This window comes from Syngnathus typhle, linkage group LG2 (assembly GCF_033458585.1).
Source record: "Syngnathus typhle isolate RoL2023-S1 ecotype Sweden linkage group LG2, RoL_Styp_1.0, whole genome shotgun sequence".
In the NCBI taxonomy this organism is placed as follows: Eukaryota; Metazoa; Chordata; class Actinopteri; order Syngnathiformes; family Syngnathidae; genus Syngnathus; species Syngnathus typhle.
The window spans coordinates 14,013,684-14,034,938 of record NC_083739.1 but is presented as its reverse complement, the minus strand read 5'-3'; the positions used below and the strand labels follow the sequence as shown (position 1 = coordinate 14,034,938).

At 40.9% G+C, this 21,255-nt stretch overlaps 5 protein-coding genes across 9 annotated transcripts in view; 1 reads left to right on the top strand and 4 right to left on the bottom strand.

The window, feature by feature from the left end:
- Positions 1-80: 80 nt before the first annotated feature.
- LOC133170232 (E3 SUMO-protein ligase ZBED1-like) lies at positions 81-3,470 on the bottom strand. Of its 3 annotated transcripts, XM_061302998.1 has the most exons (4): positions 3,217-3,470; positions 1,671-2,409; positions 1,491-1,579; positions 1,383-1,430 (listed from the first exon to the last, which is right to left on the bottom strand). In XM_061302998.1, exons 1-3 carry the CDS (start codon positions 3,429-3,431, stop codon positions 1,511-1,513), a joined length of 1,023 nt encoding a protein of 340 aa, XP_061158982.1. In that variant the 5' UTR covers positions 3,432-3,470; the 3' UTR covers positions 1,383-1,430; positions 1,491-1,510. The 3 variants fall into 3 exon arrangements, with proteins under 3 accessions (XP_061158974.1, XP_061158966.1, XP_061158982.1); XM_061302990.1 differs by having other exon boundaries at positions 81-1,430; positions 1,491-2,409; XM_061302982.1 differs by having other exon boundaries at positions 81-2,409.
- A 496-nt stretch (positions 3,471-3,966) lies between these two features.
- snrpg (small nuclear ribonucleoprotein polypeptide G) lies at positions 3,967-5,478 on the bottom strand. Its single transcript, XM_061303036.1, has 4 exons — positions 5,341-5,478; positions 5,135-5,157; positions 4,548-4,672; positions 3,967-4,145 (listed from the first exon to the last, which is right to left on the bottom strand). Exons 1-4 carry the CDS (start codon positions 5,370-5,372, stop codon positions 4,095-4,097), a joined length of 231 nt encoding a protein of 76 aa, XP_061159020.1. The 5' UTR covers positions 5,373-5,478; the 3' UTR covers positions 3,967-4,094.
- A 75-nt stretch (positions 5,479-5,553) lies between these two features.
- si:ch211-148l7.4 (uncharacterized protein LOC563603 homolog) lies at positions 5,554-7,490 on the bottom strand. The gene is made up of 2 exons (XM_061303025.1): positions 7,334-7,490; positions 5,554-7,040 (listed from the first exon to the last, which is right to left on the bottom strand). Exon 2 carries the CDS (start codon positions 6,840-6,842, stop codon positions 6,201-6,203), a length of 642 nt encoding a protein of 213 aa, XP_061159009.1. The 5' UTR covers positions 6,843-7,040; positions 7,334-7,490; the 3' UTR covers positions 5,554-6,200.
- A 115-nt stretch (positions 7,491-7,605) lies between these two features.
- On the bottom strand, positions 7,606-14,347 carry tbc1d22b (TBC1 domain family, member 22B). The gene is made up of 14 exons (XM_061303011.1): positions 14,054-14,347; positions 13,166-13,222; positions 12,889-13,081; positions 12,492-12,612; positions 12,177-12,344; positions 12,046-12,116; positions 11,835-11,963; positions 11,626-11,691; positions 11,240-11,354; positions 11,022-11,128; positions 10,874-10,949; positions 10,600-10,727; positions 10,093-10,188; positions 7,606-9,632 (listed from the first exon to the last, which is right to left on the bottom strand). The coding sequence occupies exons 1-14, from the start codon at positions 14,107-14,109 to the stop codon at positions 9,504-9,506; spliced, it is 1,512 nt and encodes a 503-aa protein (XP_061158995.1). The 5' UTR covers positions 14,110-14,347; the 3' UTR covers positions 7,606-9,503.
- LOC133170215 (myelin transcription factor 1-like) overlaps positions 14,271-21,255 on the top strand; it is a 67,243-nt gene continuing 60,258 nt past the window's right edge. For 2 of the 3 annotated variants that reach the window (XM_061302968.1, XM_061302959.1), the window contains exons 1-3: positions 14,273-14,523; positions 15,123-15,213; positions 16,021-16,118. In XM_061302968.1, coding sequence (XP_061158952.1) covers positions 16,025-16,118 — 94 coding nt within the window. In that variant the 5' untranslated portion in view covers positions 14,273-14,523; positions 15,123-15,213; positions 16,021-16,024. Of the gene's footprint in view, positions 14,524-15,122; positions 15,214-16,020; positions 16,119-21,255 lie in introns of all 3 variants that reach the window. The other variant, XM_061302950.1, reaches the window with a different exon arrangement.

Sequence of the window (21,255 nt, the reverse complement as noted above, 5' to 3'; positions counted from 1 at the left end):
GCCGTAGTTTGCCCACCCCTGCTCTAGGAGGATGTTCATTTAGTTGTTAAATCAGTAGGGGAAAAAAATCACAATGAAACTTAAATTTTAATCCCTTTATTCAAAAACAGGACATAATTTTAGATGAATTATGATTCCGTTAATGTTTAAGCAAGAGCAAATATTTAATTATGATTCAACTCTAACATTTTTAGTCTACTTTTCTTGAGGGCAACAGAAATAAGAGAATAAGGAATTGAAATGTCCACAATTTAGGCAATTTAAAATAAAAAAGATATTGAAACTATTAATTGCTTAACAAAAATAATTATCAATTAATTTGATAATGGATTATTTATCAGCACCTCTACTACTGAATAATCTTAGAATTAAATATCTGATCAATTGAGTAACTTATGACACAATTGCATTATCAAACAACAAATGATAGAAATGAGTCGTGTTAAATAGACAAAATCAATTTATTGCTGAAAGAAAAAAAACGCAATCTATTCCAGGCTCCAAAATGAATCCCTTTTCATTCAAATTGGCCACTTGTGCATTTCATGCAAGAATGAACAAAATAGTCAGCAAAAAAACAAAATAAATAAAAGGGACATTTAACTGTACACAGAGCAAATATATATATAAATTAACAAATAGATACTAGGCCACTTGTAGTGTTAACGCGCCGTATTCACAAAACAAACTAGTTAGTGCTGTTTGTATGGGACAGAGGACAGTGACAGAGTTGCGAGCTTTTCTTGACACATTTACAAAAGTCCATGATTACAATGGAGAAAAGTCAACATATCCACATGCTCAGAACTAAGAACGGCCCTCCGTCTTGAGGCGATGTTCCCAGTAGCGAAGAATAAACGCTCCGACGGCGTCAGTGTTGCTGGAATACCCAAAAAGGACTTGGCCAGCTTTGCCAGGGTGGGATATCGAGTTGCGTTAGTTCTCCACCATAGCAGTGGATTGTCCTTCTTGGAGAGCGGAAGTTCTCCAAAGTACTGCAAGACTTCCTTCTGCACTGTGTGACTTTGCTGCTTATCCTCAACCTCCTCATCACTGTTGTCAGAGTCTGACGATGATCCCAGAATAGTGTTGGTGAACGAGCCGTCCTTTGGCGCAAAACGGCTTTCTAACGTGGCGGCGGCTTGGTTTCCACTTTCATTTGACTGTCTTTCTTCCTTTATGACCGCTAGAGCCATGGATTGGATTTGACTTTGGACCTTGAACACATCTTCAGCAGGCAGGAACTTGAGTTTTCGAAAGCGTGGGTCCAAGGCGGCAGCCAGGAGGACGGTGTTAGGAGCCTCAGGGTGAAAAGAAAACAATTTTTGCCATCTCTCCGCGATCTGTTCTATCACCTGGGCTTGGAATTCCTTTACTGAATCACTTTCAAATGTTGAACTCAGTGTTGCCTTCTTGAGGTTGTGCACCAGCTGTGGAAGAGAAGACAGAGTGACATATTGTTCCCCGTGCAGAAACTCTGTCACACTTACGAATGGCCCGAGAACTCGGGTCAGTTCCTCACTGAGGTTCCACTGCTCTTGCTTAAGATCCAGGTGGAGTTGTTTGCCATTTGGACTGACTGCAAGATCAGAAAGAGACGCAGCCACGGGCCATCTTTGTCCAAGGAGCCTGGACAGCATGTGATATGTGCCGTTCCACCTCGTACTTACATCTCGAATCAACATCAGTAGTGGCATTCCCATTTGTTTCTGCATTTCTTGAAGTTTGGCACAGGCCACCTCACTCTTCTTGAAGTGTTCGACCAAGGTTCTCGCAGAAGCCACACAATTAGCAATGGTTTGACTGTTTTTCAGTGTGCTCTGGACAACCGAGTTCAGAACGTACCCGGAGCATCTCACAGAAGCCCAGCCGTGCCTCTCCTTCAAAATGGCTGCTGCTGCAACTACAGAGGCCCCGTTGTCATGGACAACCGCCTTCACCTTTGGGAAGGGGATATGAAATTTGTCAGTGGTCTCCTCCAGCAAGTCTGCAATATCAGCAGCTGTGTGATTCTCTTTGAGAGGCCCTGTTGTTAGAGAGAAGGACTTCATCTGCCAATCTTCCCCCACAAAGTGACAGGCCACTCTGAGATAGCTCTCCGTAGCCACACTAGTCCAGACGTCTGTAGTCAATGCTACACTCTCCGTGTCCTGAAGGACCGTTTTCAGTTTCTCTGTTATTTGTTGGTGCTTCTTTTCCATCAGACTTGTGAAATGAGATCTGGCCGGCATGCTGTATTTTGGGTTGAAAGCCGAAATCATCTTTTTGAATCCCTCATCTTCCACCATGGACAGTGGGCGCATGTCAGTGACGAGCATTTTCAAAATGCTGTCTGTGAGCAAGGCGGCTTCTTCAACGGTGCATGACAGAGCTGGGCGGCCAAAGCAGTCCGGTGGCCGTTGTGATGCGCTGGGGAAAAAAAAGGATTCATATGAGTCCAATATTTTCAAATTATTAAGAGAAGTATGTCACTATGGATTATTTTCTATAATGTTTCTTCTGTATAATATAAGGCTGCAGCTATCAAATATTTTAGTAATCTACAGAATATTGCATGGATTAATCGGCTAAAAACGTAATTTTGCTTAGTTAAAGAGCATTTATAATTTGAGTCTACATCCACATTCCACAGCGCTGTCCTTTTGCAGATCGTCATTTACTAGACATAAATTTGACGTTAGTTATTATTAACAGCAACATAGGTTTCTTAGGACTAACGTTACATTAGTAACGTTAATTGCGTTACGTAGATTTGACCTCGCTCTGCAGGTGTACTGTTGTGGGTAAGATAGCACGGTTTTGCAGTGGACACATATCACGGCGTTCTCTCTGATTCTTAATTTAAAATGCTCCCACACCTTCGACATTTTTGGTCGTTTTTTCTTCCTGGTTTTCTCATAGTTTCCCATCTTATCTTCTATTTATCCCGCTCCGCAAACAAAACGTCGGTGACGTAAGCGCAGTGTGTCACATTGAAAATAATCAGTGCGAACCCATGACTTGACCTTTACAATTAAACAAACGAGTACCCGAGGCAGAGAAAAATTTCTGGATCATTTTTCGGTAATCGAGGTACTCGATGAATCGTTTCTGCCCTAAAATAATAATAATATATAATTTAATCTAACCGAACCAGGAGAGAGGGCGTGAGAAAGAATGAAAGAGATGAGCAGCATCTGTCCTGTGGCAAGCTCCGTTACGTTTGCGTTACGGTACCTTGTATCGGCGACGCTTGTTGAGCTTGAGTTGACTTTAACAGGATGTTTTCGCGTCAGATGTTGTATCATCACCGATGTGCTATTGTGAAAGGCCAGTTCTGCGTTGCAGTACACACATTGCACTTTTCTGTCTTCTTTTTTCAATTTGAAATGATCCCAAACTTTGGACATTCTTTGTCTTTTATGGGCTCGTTCCGTCTGAGACTCCGCCATCTAGCCACCTTATTTCACGGCGGATTAGTGTGCGTCTAGAATAACGGTCCGTCTGGAAAATTGTCCCTGAAGCAAAACATAACGCTCGCTGTATAGGCATGAAACGAAACCTCGATTTTCGACTTTTTTTTTTTTTATTGTAAACGAATTATGAGTTACGTCTTCCTTCCCTGTTGAACTACGTATTAACATCCACTTGATTTTTTTTTATATCCGACCCCCCCGAGTATTAGTGATTCTATTTCGTCTAATGAAGACAAATGAACTGAATTGCTCTTCTGGAATCTCAGTGAGATCTGGAGTGCATTTAAGAATAAATATTAAACACTTTCTGTGGAGCATTTCACATGTATTTTAATCGTTGTCATATTCTCTAGTAGTGATTATGCTCTCTTAAAAGGTCAATACTTTAGTCACAAAAATTTACCGTTATGTGTTTTGAGCTCAGCCTACATGCACCATAAAAAGTGTATCGTGGGCTCAAGCAGGTGACAAAGTAAACTGCGATATTTAAGACATTAACATAAGCACAGACTACAAAGAAAATTATTTATTCACAACAAAGCCATGAAACGTTTTACAATTCAAAAACAGTTGTCTTGCTTCAGTTTAACCATGTAAAAAAAAAAAAAGTATCCACACACATGCCCCTTGCAGCCAGTCTCATACTCTCTCCAAGGCCTCCAACATAATGATGCTGTTCCCTCGGATGACCTATGTTTGGGATAAAAATCACAACTGTTCAATATTTACCCTCATGATTCCTTATGAGTGTGGTTGGGTTGCTCAAGTATTTATCTTGATAGATTAGTCACAGAGTGATTATATTTGTAATTAGCTGACAGTTGCATTCAAATTGCATCTTATCACACCAGTAAGCAGATGCTTTATACAAACATCATTAGGTTCTAGCTTCACAATTAATACTAAATTCAATAAATCTTACAGGTTGTACAAGCATTCCTGGCATGCTTATGTATGATACTGCAGATTCAAACCTACATGCAATCGTAATGAGGGTATTCTGGGAACAACCTTGATTTCTTTTAACGTTCTGTCTTGATCTTTGAACAAGTACATGACAATGTACAAGAAGTAACACTGGATAGTACTGACCACCATGCCAATGATTTGCTGCTGTCCTCCTGGTCCCATTTCCAGAGTGTCATCCACCACCAGGTTCATAAACGGGTCAAACCCTCGAAGGATGCCCTGCACATGTCTGCCTCCATTTAACTTAACTAAAACACACACACAATCAAATGCATTTAGATTGAACTGCTTAAAGGAATACACTACTAATAAAATATTGTGAGGGCAGATGAAACCAAAGTTGAGTCGTTTGAGACACACAGAAAATATATATGCACTTTATCTCTAATTTGGGTGGGAATGGCACAGCATACCAACAATTCCAACTGTGAAGCAAGGCATGCGTATGCTCAGCTAAAACCGAATCTGTGGACACCTCGCTACCATCAATGGAAAAACGAATTCAGTGTCTCAAGATACTTTAAAGAATAACTTGAGGCCACCTGTCCAACAATTGAAGAGTGTTTTGCAAAATAACAATGATGCAAAACACACACGTCCAACTTCTTCCCCCATGTGTTTAATGCAAACGTGAAAATATGTAATTGTTTGGTTATAAAAAAAAAAAAAAAAAGGGGGGGGGGGTAATAACATCAATAAGGTCTACTCACGCGAAAGCTTCTTGTCCATGAACCTAAAAAAAAGAAAGCAACATTAGTTTACGTACTGAACGTACTGGATTACAAATGATCGGCTAACCTTTATCTCGCTCGATTTTAAAAGGCGCCATGGCGGCGCGGTCATTTCGGCCACATGCAAACATCCATTTATAAGACAAATGAAGCACAGAAATTGCTTTGAGCTTATTACGTCTTACTTTTTCAACTCGGGAGGGTGTGCCTTGCTCATTTTGTCTTTGTTTCTTTACCAGCAAACAGAAAGAATCGTCGCCTTTACGATTCAGAGCCGCAAGAGGAAACGTGCGCTTAACAAACGGAAGTCAATCTATTTCTTAGTTTGAGCATTATGGTCATACTGCCCTCTTTCGGATCGGCGTACACTAGCACAACTTCAAAATCTGCTGTAGGAATTTGATTCAGTCGATAAGACAGCATTTAATGAGAGCAGTTTAAATATGACTGCAGTGAAAAACAACAAACCAGTGTTCAAGGTGAAGTTTCAAAAGAGTAGAAAGAAATACTTCATAGCTGCTGATAGAAAAAATACAGTAGCTAGGAACAAAAAGGCACATTCAAAAAAAAAAAGTGGCAAGACTGAGTTTGGTTATTTTGGCATATCTTCGCCACTGCTCATTTTACTTGATTTTGTAATTGATAAAATCAGTTAGTTTGAATCACATTTTGCATGTCCCTGAAATTGCTAACCCTCTCATATCAGTGATATTGCGGCCAGAATTTAGTCTCATTAAAAAACTGATACCGTGGATAGTTGCAGTATTAATATTTACACTTGTTTCATAATTTTCATCACACGTGTACTAGGATTTTGACAAATTTCAAACTCATGATTAAAGATCAATCAATATAAAAAAACAACCTTCTGGAAAATCAGCTTTCTGAATCACATTATACATGAAGATCCACCACATTCAATTCTGACATTTGCCAAAAATATTCATAAAATCAACAAGATTACATAGTATTTTGCTGTTCTCTTCCAGCATTGTCTGCTTGGATAAAAGTTCTAGAAAGAACACACACTCCAATCCCTGTAGGCCTAATCTTCTGCTTCCTCCCTGGCTATTAGGTGCTCCTGACAATGTTCAAGGAAGGTGTCCAGTGCTGAGAAGCCCTCCTGACAGGGCACACAATGATAAACGCGCTGCCTTCTCGATGCCGGTTGCTCGAAGGTGTCCATCTCTTTCGTGCACACGCTGCACTCTCTCCTCATTGTGGAGGCGTCATGGAGCTCCACGTGTTGCCTCAGCTGCGACTGCAGAGGAAACACCTCAGTGCAGGAGGGGCACGGGAACTCTCCTTCCACTTCCACGTCGTCGTCGTCCTCCTCCTCTTCTACCTCCTTCCAGGGTCTCCCTGGACCGGCCCGTACAGTCTTGCATTGCGCAAGGCTGCCTTCAACTTCGTCTGGTGTATGCTCTGGTAATTTGGTGTTTTTGATGTTACCTGTGGGCTGACCTTTTTTCATGGCACTTAAACATGAAGTCGCAGTGTAGTGGGCATTCAGAGAGAGATGATGGAGGAAGAGCCTGCCGCATATCTTACACGGATAGGCATTTTTTCGCCTGCGCTTTCTTGCCGCCGGCTGGGTCTCGCTCACTGATGTTCTTTTCATATGCGACTTAATGTTGTGCTTCTCTTTCCTGTGCATGTAGAGTTTGGAGGTATGCCTGAAGACCATGCTGCGGGAGCACCACTTACAATTTGCTTTTTGAATGGGATTAGTGGATTTTTAACATGATCAGATCTTCTCTGAAGTTGGTCTGCTTGTGGCGCTATTTGGCCTGTGTGCAGAGGGGGAGATTGTCTGCGGGAACAGGTTTGGACTGTGGTTCTGCTGCAGTTGAACGAGCTCTTGGCGATTTTGACATCCACACACCTGATGGGAATACAAAGTCAGACACATAGGATTGGCATAGATAGCATGGTTCACGTAGCCACGGGAATAATGAGATAAATGAATAAAACCGTGCTAGCCTCTCACTTTCTCCTTCTTTGACACGTCAATATTAATCTAAATTCACAAATTGAGCAACATCGAACTATGAAGGCGAAATATACGACTTTAAAGACCGTCTGTTCACTTTGTTACTACCACTAGCGTGTAGCTAACGCTAGCGAAACATTTACATTGAGAATAAATTGTATTTTCGACAAAATGATTATCCTTACCTTAGCGCCCAAACATGCGCAGTTGCACAGCTGAGTAATACAATAGAACAGATTGTAAGATTGTAGAAAACATGGATAAATAACACGTTTTGCTTGTCGAAAGGCACGCTAACGCTACTGCAAAGTTTCAAGGGGCGTTACTATATTGGACAATATATGTAACGTCACTTACTCATATCCAATCAGCGTTTGATGCAGTACCCCATTTATGTGCCTTTTATTGGCTACACATAAATCCGAATTGATCACACAGACAACGTGACTGGCCGAAATGAAGATCAATCGTTTAATATAAACAAGTAACACTACAGCGAATACTGTAATAATTAAATTCGTCCTTTAAGGCTTAAGTAAACGTCTGCTAATTCAACAGCGCGTATTGACTCAAATAAAGATCTGGCATTGATTGAACACAAGACATTCATGAACACATTTTGATTTGGTCAGATAAAGTTGGAAAAAAATAATCATGGAATGAACAATATCTTGATGGTAGCCAATAAATGTACGTGAAAGAATAACACTCATAGCTAGGGAGTATATTTTAGCAAAAGCAAAAATAAAGAAAAACTGACAGAAAATACTGCCTAAATTATATAAATAAATAAAAAAAATTAATCTAGGTACAAAGGTTTTATGGGCCCCTGATTTAAATAAAGATTTGCAGTGAACTGACAGTGGAAAAGCTTAATGATTTCCTGAACACTAATAAAAAAAAAAATCAATAGCTGCCAGCCAGGCATCCAATGCACAACAAATTTGACATCAACACCACGAGTAAATATTTACTTGGTCAATGATTAGACGATAAAAATAATAACAATATTAAATTTTCATTTAAGAGATTAACGTACCAAACCAAATCAACATTTGCTGTTAAAATGATCTCCTGTAATAACCAAAAGTGATTAACAACCCACCAATTTACATTCATTCCAAAATCTCCTGGATTATTTAAAATGGTGGATGCAAGAACAACCTGGCCAAACAAAAACAGCAGGACTGCCGATGAAGCAATTTTGTCACACCATACTGTAAATGACAGGACTACAGTACATGACAAAGATATCATCACATATTGTGAGCGGTGCAACACTGCTTTCAAAGAACTGACTCAAGTACTTGGACTAAATGAAGTTTAAATACACACTAGTACTCTTCAGTACTATTGACTATATTACTTAATTCCCCCTTGCATCAAAAGAAGACTGGTTGTTGGCAAATATTGACTGAGAGACCAAAAATATGTAGACATGACCACAAGACCAATGATTTCTCTGTGGTTTGAAACTCCAAAAATTCAAAGCTCAGACATTTCAGTATAATACTGTCGTCTTATGTGGCTTTGGGAAGCGCATGAGTTGTTGTTTAATTACCTCAACGGAAATATTAAAAGATTCCATTTTAAAATAATGTATAACTTCAATCATAAATTAAGGCCAACTAAACAATAATTGCTAAAGCTAGATGAGCTCAATTTCCCTTCAGGCAGTTAAGAGCCCCTGAAAATCACAAGTAAAGCACATTTCAGACAAAAATGCTTTCTGACAAGGTGAAATGTAACATCAACATTACACAATTAGTCCGCTGCTTCTCTTACCTTCTGTACCTGGAAATATAATAAAGTATATAATTCCAAAACATGCTAATCTTGATTAAGAGCTTTTCTTCCTTTGATTAGCTGATTGTGCATTGCAGATAAATCTTCCGGTTTCTCATGCTCATTTTAAGTGAAATTTATCTGAAGAGTTGGGAGTTACACAAGTTTTATGTTATTTTTAAACTCTTCAGAGTGTTGAACTATTCTCAATGCTAGACGTTTAGATCCTAAATTCCTACCTCACAGCGAATATTCAGTATTTATTAAAACAATAACTTAAAAAACTCTGTAAAAAATATAAGATGTACACCATCATTGATTAAAAGGATGATATCAAACACATTCACCAGCCATCAAAATGCTCTTAAAACACATTAAACAGGGGAAACAATCAAGAGCTGCGTGAATGAATCAAGACGACAGGTGTTTGTGTGTGCTTCGATGTATACTGTAACGTCCAGTGTTGAATTGCAAAAGATTCACCGTTTTCACAGGACTGCTTTTGAGGGCTCATCGGAAGGCTCGCAGACAAATGTTCAAGCACATTATAGAAAGCTATAAAGAAGAGGCCTATCTCTTGTAGTGGCTGGGTGCATCCGCAAACATGTACTTCAGTCTGTAAGCTTCAGCCAGAAGAAGGCCAACTTCTTCGTTACCCCAGTGGATTGTGGGAAGATTCTGTAATAGTATAAGAAGGCCCTGAAGAGAAAAAGAACATCAATTTCAGGTCCAAGCAGAAAGTTCTCCTTTATGACATTGACCCAGGACAAAATAACTAACTGAAGACATTTTGGAATTGCTCATCTGGAACGCAAAACTTGTAAATGTGTGGCGTGACCCACACAACATAACACTTACAATCCAATCAATAGACGTGTTATAACATGGGAACATGCATTTTTTTCCCCAACTAATTAGAATTTTTAACAGGGTTGTGTTTGACTAGACATTTCACATCCAATGTGTTATACTTAGTTGGTTCCAAGTGAACAAGTAGAAAATTCAAGTAATCGCCAAATTGTCAGGAAGGCTCATTAATCACTGTCATTCAGAACAACGATGTCAAGCTTTACGGTTACAATAATTCATCTTTGGATCTATGGAGTATTTGAAAGTACTCAAGTAGTCTGACTGTGAAGTGGCAAAAAGATAAGCATACCTGAAAGTCAACCATGGAGAGAATTTCTCTGCGCCACTCAATGAGAAAAGCGGCACAGACATACAAGTGAAAGTGGGAGAACCCTTCTGCTTCAGCCTATGGAAAAAACAAAACAAAGAAAACAAATGAAATGCAAGCAGAAGTTATTCATGACCGTCTTAAATTTCTGTCTTTTATCATTTTTAAACAGCACTTTTTTCTCAGTGCAGTGCTGTATGAATAAAACTAATTTTGACTAAATTATTATGCACATGACATTCAAATTAAAAAGGGAATTCCTATTAAAAAAAAAAAAAAAAGCCAAAAATAAACACAAAGCTACACTGGCTGGGGCTCAAACCCATGCCAGAAAAATGACCACCCTTCAGAGATAAAGCCAAAGCATGTTTCTTCTAATATTTCATTTTCATTTGCAAGGGAAGGGGGGTGGCGCCAGAGCGCCCTCTATTGACGAGTCGCCCCTGCTACACAGGCTACTTAAATTCAGAATGACACTGAATAAGTCACCTGGTAAGTATCCCAGAGGCGGATTGTGCAGCGCAGTGGCAGCTCCCTCATCAACAGATTGTTCATCCACCGGAAAGCAAATTGTAGATATTCCACTTCATATTTTATGAAATGATTGTGAATGTCCTCTGAAGGCAGAAACACACACACACAGCTCAATTTCAACATGAATCAGCTAATAAGTGTAGTACTGAAGTTCAGGCCTAAGATTGTACAGGCTCCATTTTTTGCAGGCCTGTTTTACAGTGAAAAGGGTGGCTGATGAAGTACCTACCATCGATCCGACTGACAAGTTCCTCTAAAGCTTTGACTTTGTTCTGGATTCCCGGTTGAGCAAAGGTGTAATTGTCCTAAAACAACAGCAATTTTCACAACCAAAGCACATTTGAAGACAATGAGAAACTACCAATGCACATGCAGACCTGTATTCCGTCCAGTAGTTTGCTCATACACCAGAAGCTGTCAGCCTCAATGTTTCTCTGAATGTCCGGAGACAAAGCAGCCACTTCGAAGTTTTCCATGTCCTCCACTAGAAGAACAAACGACACCAGACTTATCTGCCATTGGAATACCATTTTTAAAGTAGAGGATGTTAAGCAGAAAACTCTGGAGATTCAGATTTTCCCCACAGGAAACTTACTGACAAACTCAGACAGGAAGACCACGAAAAAGGGCGTGACCAGATCATTAATCCCCTGGACATAACCACTGGCCGGGTGTCGGATAGCCCAGATGAAGAGGATACGCTCAAACACCTGAGAGATGACAACACTATTTGAAAAATCCCCAGTAAAAATGTGTTACAAGTTTAATTTTGTCCAATCATTTTTACATTCTAGAACCTGGGAATAGAAATGGATTTATCAAACATTTTGGGCGCATCCATGAATACTGTATTGCAATTTATCACACAGTTTATACAGAGTGGGTGTGGTCAATATCATATTAGCTCAAAATCCCTTTACGTACATATATTGAGGGGATGAAGCAAAAAGTGTTCTTTTCCTTAGTGAGCTATTTAGTTACCTCTTGCACTACAGGCTGCTGGAACAATGGAATCAGAGGGTTGGTCCTTGGAATGTCGATGTGAATCTGCCAAGAAGAAACAAACATACAGGCTTCATTCCTACAGCGAGTATAAAGGATGCACCGAAATGAAAATTCTGGGCCGAAACTGAAAAACAAGAAACCTGCGACTCAAAATGAAATTCCAACGCCGCCCCGGTGAACCGTACCTGTCGGTATGTGTCTTTGTAGTGCTCATCTGTTCTGGAGTGGTAATATTGCAGAATGAAGCCAAAGTATTCCTCTCGTTTCCTTTTGAGCACAAGGTCCCTCCGCTCCTTGTTGGCTGGCAGGTAACCCTTTTCGGGAGCAAAGAGAGGAGACGTGCTATCTCAAAACAATCTGAAAGTCAACTCATAGGCTACTTGCAATGCCGCTTACAGAGAGGAGCCGCCACGTGATTGGACGGACTTCCCTCGGTATGCCTGACCAGCTGTGCTTTCGCAGCTCCTCTGAAAGCAATCGAGAATTGCCATACACTTATTACCACACGTGCGGAGATCATGTCCTACCAAGGTCAGTGTTGGCACTAGCCAGCAGTTGCTTGAATTTGTCCAGCCGGCTCTTTTCCCGCACTGTCATGGGAGGGGCTCCTGATGCGTTCTGGTCTGAAATGCGAGCCACCAGAGGGATGACAGGTCGTACAGGGAGAGACTGCTGCTTCTGTAGTGTGGAGCGAACTGTGGAAGGTCAGAGAAGCACTGATTTGGAGGCAGCCTTTTAAATGAAATAAGAAAGCTAGCTGTCAACAGCCCCATAAGACTGAGAATCACCCGCTAAGATGCTCAGCGGTCATTCAGGTTAAAGTAAGTCAAATAATCTCCTACCTGAGGATGTCGTGAGGTGGATCTCGCTGTTCGACTTGACCACCTTGCTGTTTGCAAGCTCGTGCTCCGTGTCCTCCTCTGTTGTGTGTGAAATCCCACTTTGGGTGACACCAGCCGCATCCTGTTTTTCAATGAACGATACATCTTTATTGATAAAGCGCTTTCACAACAGCTTTCACCATAACAAAGAACCCAAGTGGAGTAACAGTAATTTAATCATTATGAATATTTTCTTAATTGTCAAATTGTACAGGAAGTAAACACTGTAAAATTCTAAATCTCAGATATGCTAGCATGTTGTTTTCCCTGTGTTCTAGTGCACATGATTCATTTTGACTACACATACACCCTGATGCCTTGATGATAAAAAAATAAAAATTTGTCATCAAGCGGCTACCTGCTTCTGGGTCAATGCAGAACGCAGTCCAGATGGAAAGGAAGAACACAGGGCGGGGCCACCGAGAAAATCCTCCTCCTCCTCATCATCATCAATGTCCCAAGCATCGTTCGTGCTCCGAGCAAACTCATGGAAGCTGGATGTCTTTTTAGACTTGAGATTGTTTAACTTTGGCTTTGTGTCTTTTGGATACCTGTATGCAAAAAAACAAAACAAAAAAAGAAATGAATTTGTTGTCGCATTTCCCGGTGGTGATTGACAGCATGAGAGCACTTACGAGCGTCGCAGCCGTGGGTCAAGAGGAGGATGCTGCGCTCCGTAAACAGGCTGCACGCTGGAGAAGACCACAAGTGACGTGAAGACATGTTCACAGTTATCACCAAAGAAAACGCCTCTGTTTGTTATTTTCTCTTTGAAGCTAATGTCAAACGTAATCCTTAAGCCTGTCACTCATTCATAATCAGCGCATCACTGCACATGGGGGCAAAAACCTGTGGTCATCTTTTGATGCAAGGATGGCAAACTGGTTGGCAAAGTGGCTGAGATGTGACAATGGCTGTGTCCGCCAAGACATGCTTAGGTTTCCACTCTTTACACCCTTTTTAGTGTTAGTGTGCATGCCAGAGTTTGAGACAAAGGCAGCAACACCCTTTTGGTGCAGGTCCTCTCTGCCTGCTTTGACACACGTGACTGACACTGGTATTTCTTTATAAGCAAAACAGTCTGCATTTAGGACAAACGAACAGACACAGAAAACACAGAGTGAAACTGCGAGACTCTCCAGGTCTGGAGATTAATAACAGCGATACAAACTATCCAGTCAGCGCTAGTTAGCCCAATGCTAGCAGTCTGCTGGTGGGCCAGTGGTGGATGACAGAAGCCGTAAGAAGGCAGAGTGGATTCTATCAACGAATGCCAGGGGCTCGTTTGAATTGATGTGGAAGCAACGTAACTCCCAAAAGGGTAGAAATAAAAACCCAAGGTGAAGGAATTTAACTACACCAGCTAAAACAGCTCATCTGCGGCACATATCCGACGTACATCCAGAACCAGTCAAAAACATGAAAGGCAACCAGTGAACGTTACATTTCGTGTCATGTCAAGTTATTCAATTCATAACAGGACATAAAACAATAAACAGAAGCTCGAGAAGGGAAAGACCTACCTTCCGGGAACCTTAGAATTTCTCCTCCAAAAATTGATCCTGTTCTCGGTGGCCATACTCTGTAAAGACAGCCGTCCCTTAGGCCGACATTGACATCGGCTCCCCGCACCAAGCAACCACGAGGAAAACCCTTCCGTCAGCCATTGACGACGACTCGGTTCCCCTCTGCCTGGGCTTGGATGGACGGTGGAAAGGAAAGCGGTTTAGTTACGAAAGTGACGATGTGGAAGATAGGAGAAGATGGAAGTCGCCATCTTGGCGCACACTGACTGAAGTCTGGCTTGTGGTTGGTGGGCGGGGCGAACAGGTGTAGCGCAGGCAGCCAATGGGAGACAGCGAGGGAGGGTCCTGGATGGCGTTATAAACACGCAGAACCAAGACACGTTATAGAAACTTTGTTGTTGTTAAACTACTTTGGTCCGCGTTCACAATGCTCACCCGCTTTCCGTGTTGTGACTTTTTACAATCAGGTAGGGATCACAAACTTTGATTAATAAAAAGTCGTAGATAAAAACAACAGTGTTTATTATTAAGTCAAGGAAATCCATTCATTGGAGAAGCTTTACAAGTAAAATCGAACATACTTTGGTTTAGAGCTGAGGAACAGTGATAAAAGCCCTTAAAATGCTACAGGAAAAACGGAAGTAGATTTATTGTAAAATAAATCACTGACCATGAATCAAAAATCTTTCTTCTGCATTTTGGACAAATACTTCTTTTTTTTTCTCCCTCCAATGCTGCGTTTAAAGCTTCAAGCCACACGAGGGCATACTTTCTTTGTTGCACCTAAAACCGCACACTGTTTACAGTAAACATTCATTTAACTGCTTTTTACGTCTTCATAGAGTAGGCAGTTTGGAAAGTAAGGTGACCATTATACCAATCGAGAATCTTTCTTTGTGCTTTGAAGTGATCTAAAAAACAGAACGAACCTGATTCAATTCAAGGCACATGAACGTTCAGGTCATTGGGTCTTATTCAAATGCAGGCAAATGGATTTTTTTTTTTTGGTTGCGTTTTTTCCACGTTGTCTTTCACGTGATCGTCTCATACAATATTTGAATTGCAGGTGCTCTTTGATGTGTGTTTGTTTAGGAAAATCACTGCAAATCCCCTTCACATACGCCAGTCGCCAACAAACACCTACGGGCTAAATACAGGTGAGCTCTATTTTTTAACTTTTTGAAATAGATCGTGAGTTTGTTTTGCTTTTGTGTAACATTCTCACAGAGAATCATTCATTTTCTGGATATGCCATGCCATAGTGATTTCCAAGTGCTGAAGAAAGAATTTGAACTTTGCCTTGAGCAGATCTTGTGACTTTTTGCTGCTGTGATAAGATGTGAAGTGGCCACTTTACAGAAAATAGATGATTGCTTTGAGGAGATGCATCAATTCGGTCACACAACAGAACAATGATGAACTCTGTGTGACCAAGAGCTTGGGGCAGAACTTTTTTTTTTCTGCATCGATGGAACTTTTTACAGCTGGACTACTTCTCTGTCATAGAAGAGGTTTATTTCTCGATAAGCGTTCACTTGAAATCTTACCTTATTTAATACTTAGTACTATTCATGTGTCTAATATGTTTGCATGATATTAAGTGTATGATGTATTTTTCCATGGCACATGCCCTAGCTGTAGTTTGTTGTGCTGAATGGCCAGCTCGGAGAGCTCTTTTTTTTTTAACGAAAAGAAAAGACACCTCTTTCAACTTCTACAACACACTGAAGAAAAGTTGCGGAAAACTTGACAAGCAGAAGTCAGGATTTACTTTGAAGTGAGCATTAGTCTGAAACTTTATAAATGCAAAGGTAAGTTTCTGTCATGCTAATAAATGTTACGCAATATGTTTCAAATGTGTTCTACAATTTTAAGATGTGCTTTATTGTTGTGAGTGAACGGACAACTCTAATCCAACGCTTAATGTACCTACCGAGAGAAATTCATTTAGGATTCTTATTTAGGCACATGGTGATGTTTGAAGTCAGCGGGTCACCAATAACTGCTCTCACACTCTTTCACTGTGACCAAGCCATGGAGGATTCTGTCTTCTATGAGAAAGGTAAGAAGCTGATGATGGATGATGGAAAGTCACTTTTCTTTGAGAGTTTAGTTTTAGAGGGGTTTTCAGTATATCTGCCTCCCTGGAAAAAGGCTTGAGATTATAAATTGAGTAATGAATGAATGAGTGATTAATGTGTTTAGTGGACCCTGTCACGGATATAAAAAAAAATATATAGACCATTGTCAGAGTGCATCACAAGTCTTCAATTTTATGGTAACTAAAAATTGGTGCTCAACACAACTTATGAGCAAAGTGAGGCAGTCAAACACTTGTGAATGAATGTCATATCGGGGTCATCCAGATGAAGCTGTGTCTCTGTGGACCAAAACTGATCACAATAGAAAAATGACTGCCAGACTACTGTCATACTATCTCACACATAATGGGGAGTCGAATTGGCTCAGTTAAATGAAGTTGGCACACTGAACGGGCATTTGTATTTCTTTCTACGACATGGATGCTTGTGTAAGTCGCAGTCACCAATGCTGCAAATCTTTTGGAAGATTTTCATGTGACGTTTAGCTGGTAAATTTGAGACACTTTCTATATACCAAATTTTCCGGACCATAAGGCGCACCGGACTATAAGGCGCACTTTCAATGAATGGCCCATTTTAAAACTATGTCCTTATATAAGGCGCACCAGACTATAAGGCGTACCATTAATGCATCATGTCAGATTTTTAATCCAAATCATATCATCATTCTCCATTTTATCTTTTTTATTTCAACTTCAGACGCAACACATTACTTTATAATCACAAAATAATGCTCCATAGTCTTTTTGATTCATGATTCATAGTCTTCGGAAAATACGGTAATAATTAGCGAGAATGACTTGCTTCTCAACAGTGTATAATCAATGTAAAAGCTATTTAACTGAAAAACAACAACATGAATAATAAATTGAAAAAACACATTTCTTATGATTACATCCCACCCCTGCAACATTTTAGTTCCTTATCCTAGACAAATGAAAACATGTTTCCCTGAGGACTCGCAATTCACTTCTGAATTATTGCAAAGAAAAGCTTCTACCTTTGATCTGCCTGCTACATCTGTACGGTTAGTTCATGAATAACACAACTCCAACTACATGGCATCCACATAAATGGGATTTAAGCCACATACCCAATGAAAAATAATGGAAAAGTGGCACCTCAGAGGAATAGCTCCATTGATTGGATGTGTAATGTAAGCCCTGACTGGCACCTGCATCTGAACATCTGCGATTTCTCTCTGATTAGACTTCAAATTGCAATTATTTTCTATATCAATAGCGCACGTTAATGAGACTTTTTTTCCCACCCCCGCCAGGGTCTCAATCGCCATGCAGCGTTCACGGTTTACTATGAAAATCTGTGCTTGTTTCTCCAGAAGGCTCACTTGATCACGGTGCTGGGCGACAGCTGCGCTACAAATCAGAGCCCATTTACTAGTGACAGAGTCATTAAAGCTTGCTCATCTCATAAAACACAATGCACATGGTCAAATACCACTCACTCCATTCACACTCATAACTCAGTCTACTGGGCACACACTCACAGATCCCATTACCGTTGCAGACAATCCCTCACAAAGTTAAACTGAGCATGCAAACTAGAATAGCCATAAGGATGATAATAATGGTAATGTCACAGAGGTAAAGATGTATATTTGGTGCAGAACAGCAGTGTGTATACGGCGTCACGCCGAGTGTACGTAATTATAGCTTTTAGATGCAGCTACACAAAACACAGGTTGGATATGGAATATCCTGTTTGTGCATGCATATACAGGGTGTCCCATTATTTTCCATACATAGGGAAAAAAAAGTATTTATATGATATGCTTTACTTGACTACCATTGTTATAAAAATGCATTTCAAAGCGTGTTCTCCACTGCTGAAAAACATCTATTACCTCAGCTGGAGTTACTGTATGCTTGTAATGACATTGGTGATGGGTTCCTTCACATGATTTATGTTTTGTATCTTTTCCTGATACACCTTGGCCTTCAAATGCCCCCTAAGATAAGAAAAAAAGAAAAAAAGCAGAATGAGATCTGGGAGGCCACGCCAACCAATCTAAGAAGCAGGAAACTGATGATCAAACCACTGAGGCATAAATACCACAGTCAGGTGGAAGTCTGACTTGGTGAAAGTAAACAGGGAAGTTAACATCCTTGTTTAGCGTGAATAAAAATAAATATTTTCCCACCACATTTTAAGATACTTCTCACCATCTAGATTTCCATCAATAAAAAATATTGGTCCACTTATTCAGGCAGCCCAAATCCCAGACCACATAATTAGGTTACTAGCAAGAATTCTTCCAAAAAATGCTGATAAACATTCAATTATCTTGTGTATAATACTTAGTATAGAACGTTAGTGGAAAATGCAATGGAGGAGGGGGGTCTCATCATATATATATATGAATCTCTAAATGCTGGACTGTGAATTTGCTTGTGTTGACCATAGTTTCAAGTTGTAATATCACCAATCAACGCTAGATGGCCGACATGTCTTATACTAAAATATGAGTCGGGCTCTTTTTTGCGGATTTGGAATCATATGCAGCAAAAATAGTACCACAATAATATTGAAATTAAAATATTGAATTTTTGTGACAAGAAAAATGCATGAATGAGTTATTTTATTGTTTGCGTCAAATCTTGTTGTGTTGGGATGGATTGTGGACTGTTTATACGCGCATGGAAAACGTACACTCAAAACGTGAAATTTATTCAGAGCACAAATGCACATATTTTTTCCCTTATTTAATGTAGCATTTTTCCCATACAACTGGTTGCGTACCCCAAGTAGCACTGATAATAAATAGTGGCTCCTCCAGCATTAAGTTGCCCAATGGAGCTCGCGCTCCATCTCGCCGAAAAATGTGGCTGCAGTTCAATGTGCAAACAGCAGATGTCACTGTTTCAAAGAATTCAGTCACTCGTCCCCCCCCCCCCCCCCACACACACACCTTAGTACATTATATTGTACTGTACTTATACATTCAATGGTTGTATTAACGTGTGTGCTTTACTTTGCAGGCAGCTACGCACCTTTAACCTGAATACATTTTTGGTGGTGTCAGTAAAAGTATTACTTTATTTATGCCATATCGAAACGACATGTTTGCTAAGCCGATTTCCATCCCGCTTGCCCTTAATTCAAGTTTCAAAAGATTTCTCATTACCCGCTCTCGGTCATCTAGTCCTCTTTGCTCATTTCTAGTCATTAGCCACAGCAGCCGTTCCACTCGTGTGTGTGTGTGTGTGCTGCACCTTGTTGACTTTAGCCTCATTAGAAGGCCAAATGAATATGACAAGTTGTGACATTAGACCACAGCTGGAACGAATGTGCCAGCCACTCACTCTTCAGCATAGCAAATTTTTCTCGCCCCGCTTTCCGCACACACATTGATTGGTTGCTCACTTATTTTACGGCCAAGGGTTTGATTTGTTTGCGGCAATATTGGAAATGTAGACGGGTATGTGTTTTGAATTGGATTGCACGCTTTGATGCTGAGATAGATTGTAAACTGTGATTTTATTAAATCCTTCATTAGGATTCATCAGCGAGATTGAATCAGAGAAAGGTCACTGTGCAGATGCACCCCCACCTCTCTCCTTTTTTTGCTCCATCTCCCCTTGTGTATACCCCCCTCCCTCCCCTCGCTCCCTTGTTTACCCCCCTGCTTCCACTTCCACACTACTGCAAAGTGGACTGCATGGCTCGCAAACATCATTTCTCTCTTGAGCTCTCTCTTCCCATGGTGGCCCTTGCCTGAAACACATTTGCGACAAAATCGGGGAAAAAATAATCATCACAGGCCTGCGAGAGAAACACAAGGTGAAAGTGACATTAGCCCCCCCCCCCCCCACTCCCCCAACAACCCCCAACAACCACAGAGGCTGGCGCCAGTGGGACGCCGGTGCCACAAATCATTTGTATACTCTCATTTCTACAAGCGGCCCGCGATGTTGCTTAATGCTTAGCGAGCAGATGACTTTCAGAAAGAGGGGAGTATTGGAAGAGATGGGGTGACGAGGAAACAGAAGGGGGGCTGATGAGCGTGAGGATGAGGGGAGGTGTGGCAATTTGCCGGCGTGAGGAGTTGGATCTGAAATTGAGGGAGAAAATGTGTGCGCCATATGTCAAGTTCCACAAAAGAGAGACAGTGTGTGCCTATACTGAGTCTACTGGCACAATTTCAGTTTCAGAATGAAGCATTTTGCGCTTGTTATTAAATAACCTTCGCCATTGTCTACACCCCTGCTATTACCCCCCCCCCCCCCCCCCCACTTCATTCCTCTCCCCCAATACACGGAAATTGCAAATGTGGTGCACATATTGTCAGCCACAGTTTGGTCATCTTTGTCTCCCTCACATGTACAAGCACACACACACACCCTTCCCCCATCCCCTGCCCAGTGTGAGACATCATGATCCTTCTGGTACACTGAATATATTCTTCATGCAGGCTGAGCATTGGTCACTGCAGGTGGACATGTGACACGCTATGAAAAGATTGTTTTTTTCACCTCCACAAACACGCACCTGAATCACCCAGGCTTGCAAAACAACCATAATCATACCTATAACCTCATACATGCATGCATACAGAGTGAAATGCCACATGCATCCCCCCCCCCGCCCCCCCTCCAATGTGCATTCAAAGGCACGCATATTTTTCACATCAACATAAATACATGCGCATACACAGACAGGATTACATACATACAAACCGACTTTGATTCCACTGGAAACGTACACATAGATCCATCGACATACAGAAGGTTGCTTTTGTGTAAATATAGAGCAGAGACACTCTGGCACAGTGACCTGCAGAGGAACCCACACACTTTGCCTGCTAGTTCCACAGGGCTTTGTGTTTTCAGGAAATCCATGAAGTATTCATGGTCCAGTCACAGGGATCTGTAAACCACTACGCAGTGTGGAAGTGCACGGCAAGCAGCTCAGTGGGACACTTGAGGTGTTAAGCAATACCGAGTGAATATTTGCGATATTTGCTTCTGCACTATTGAATTATTCATATTTTTTATTTCTTCTGTAGGTGGAGGGTCGACTTGTGTTACGTGTGTGCGTTTCTTGTTTTGTTGGCATTTGTGTGTGGGTGGGTGGGGG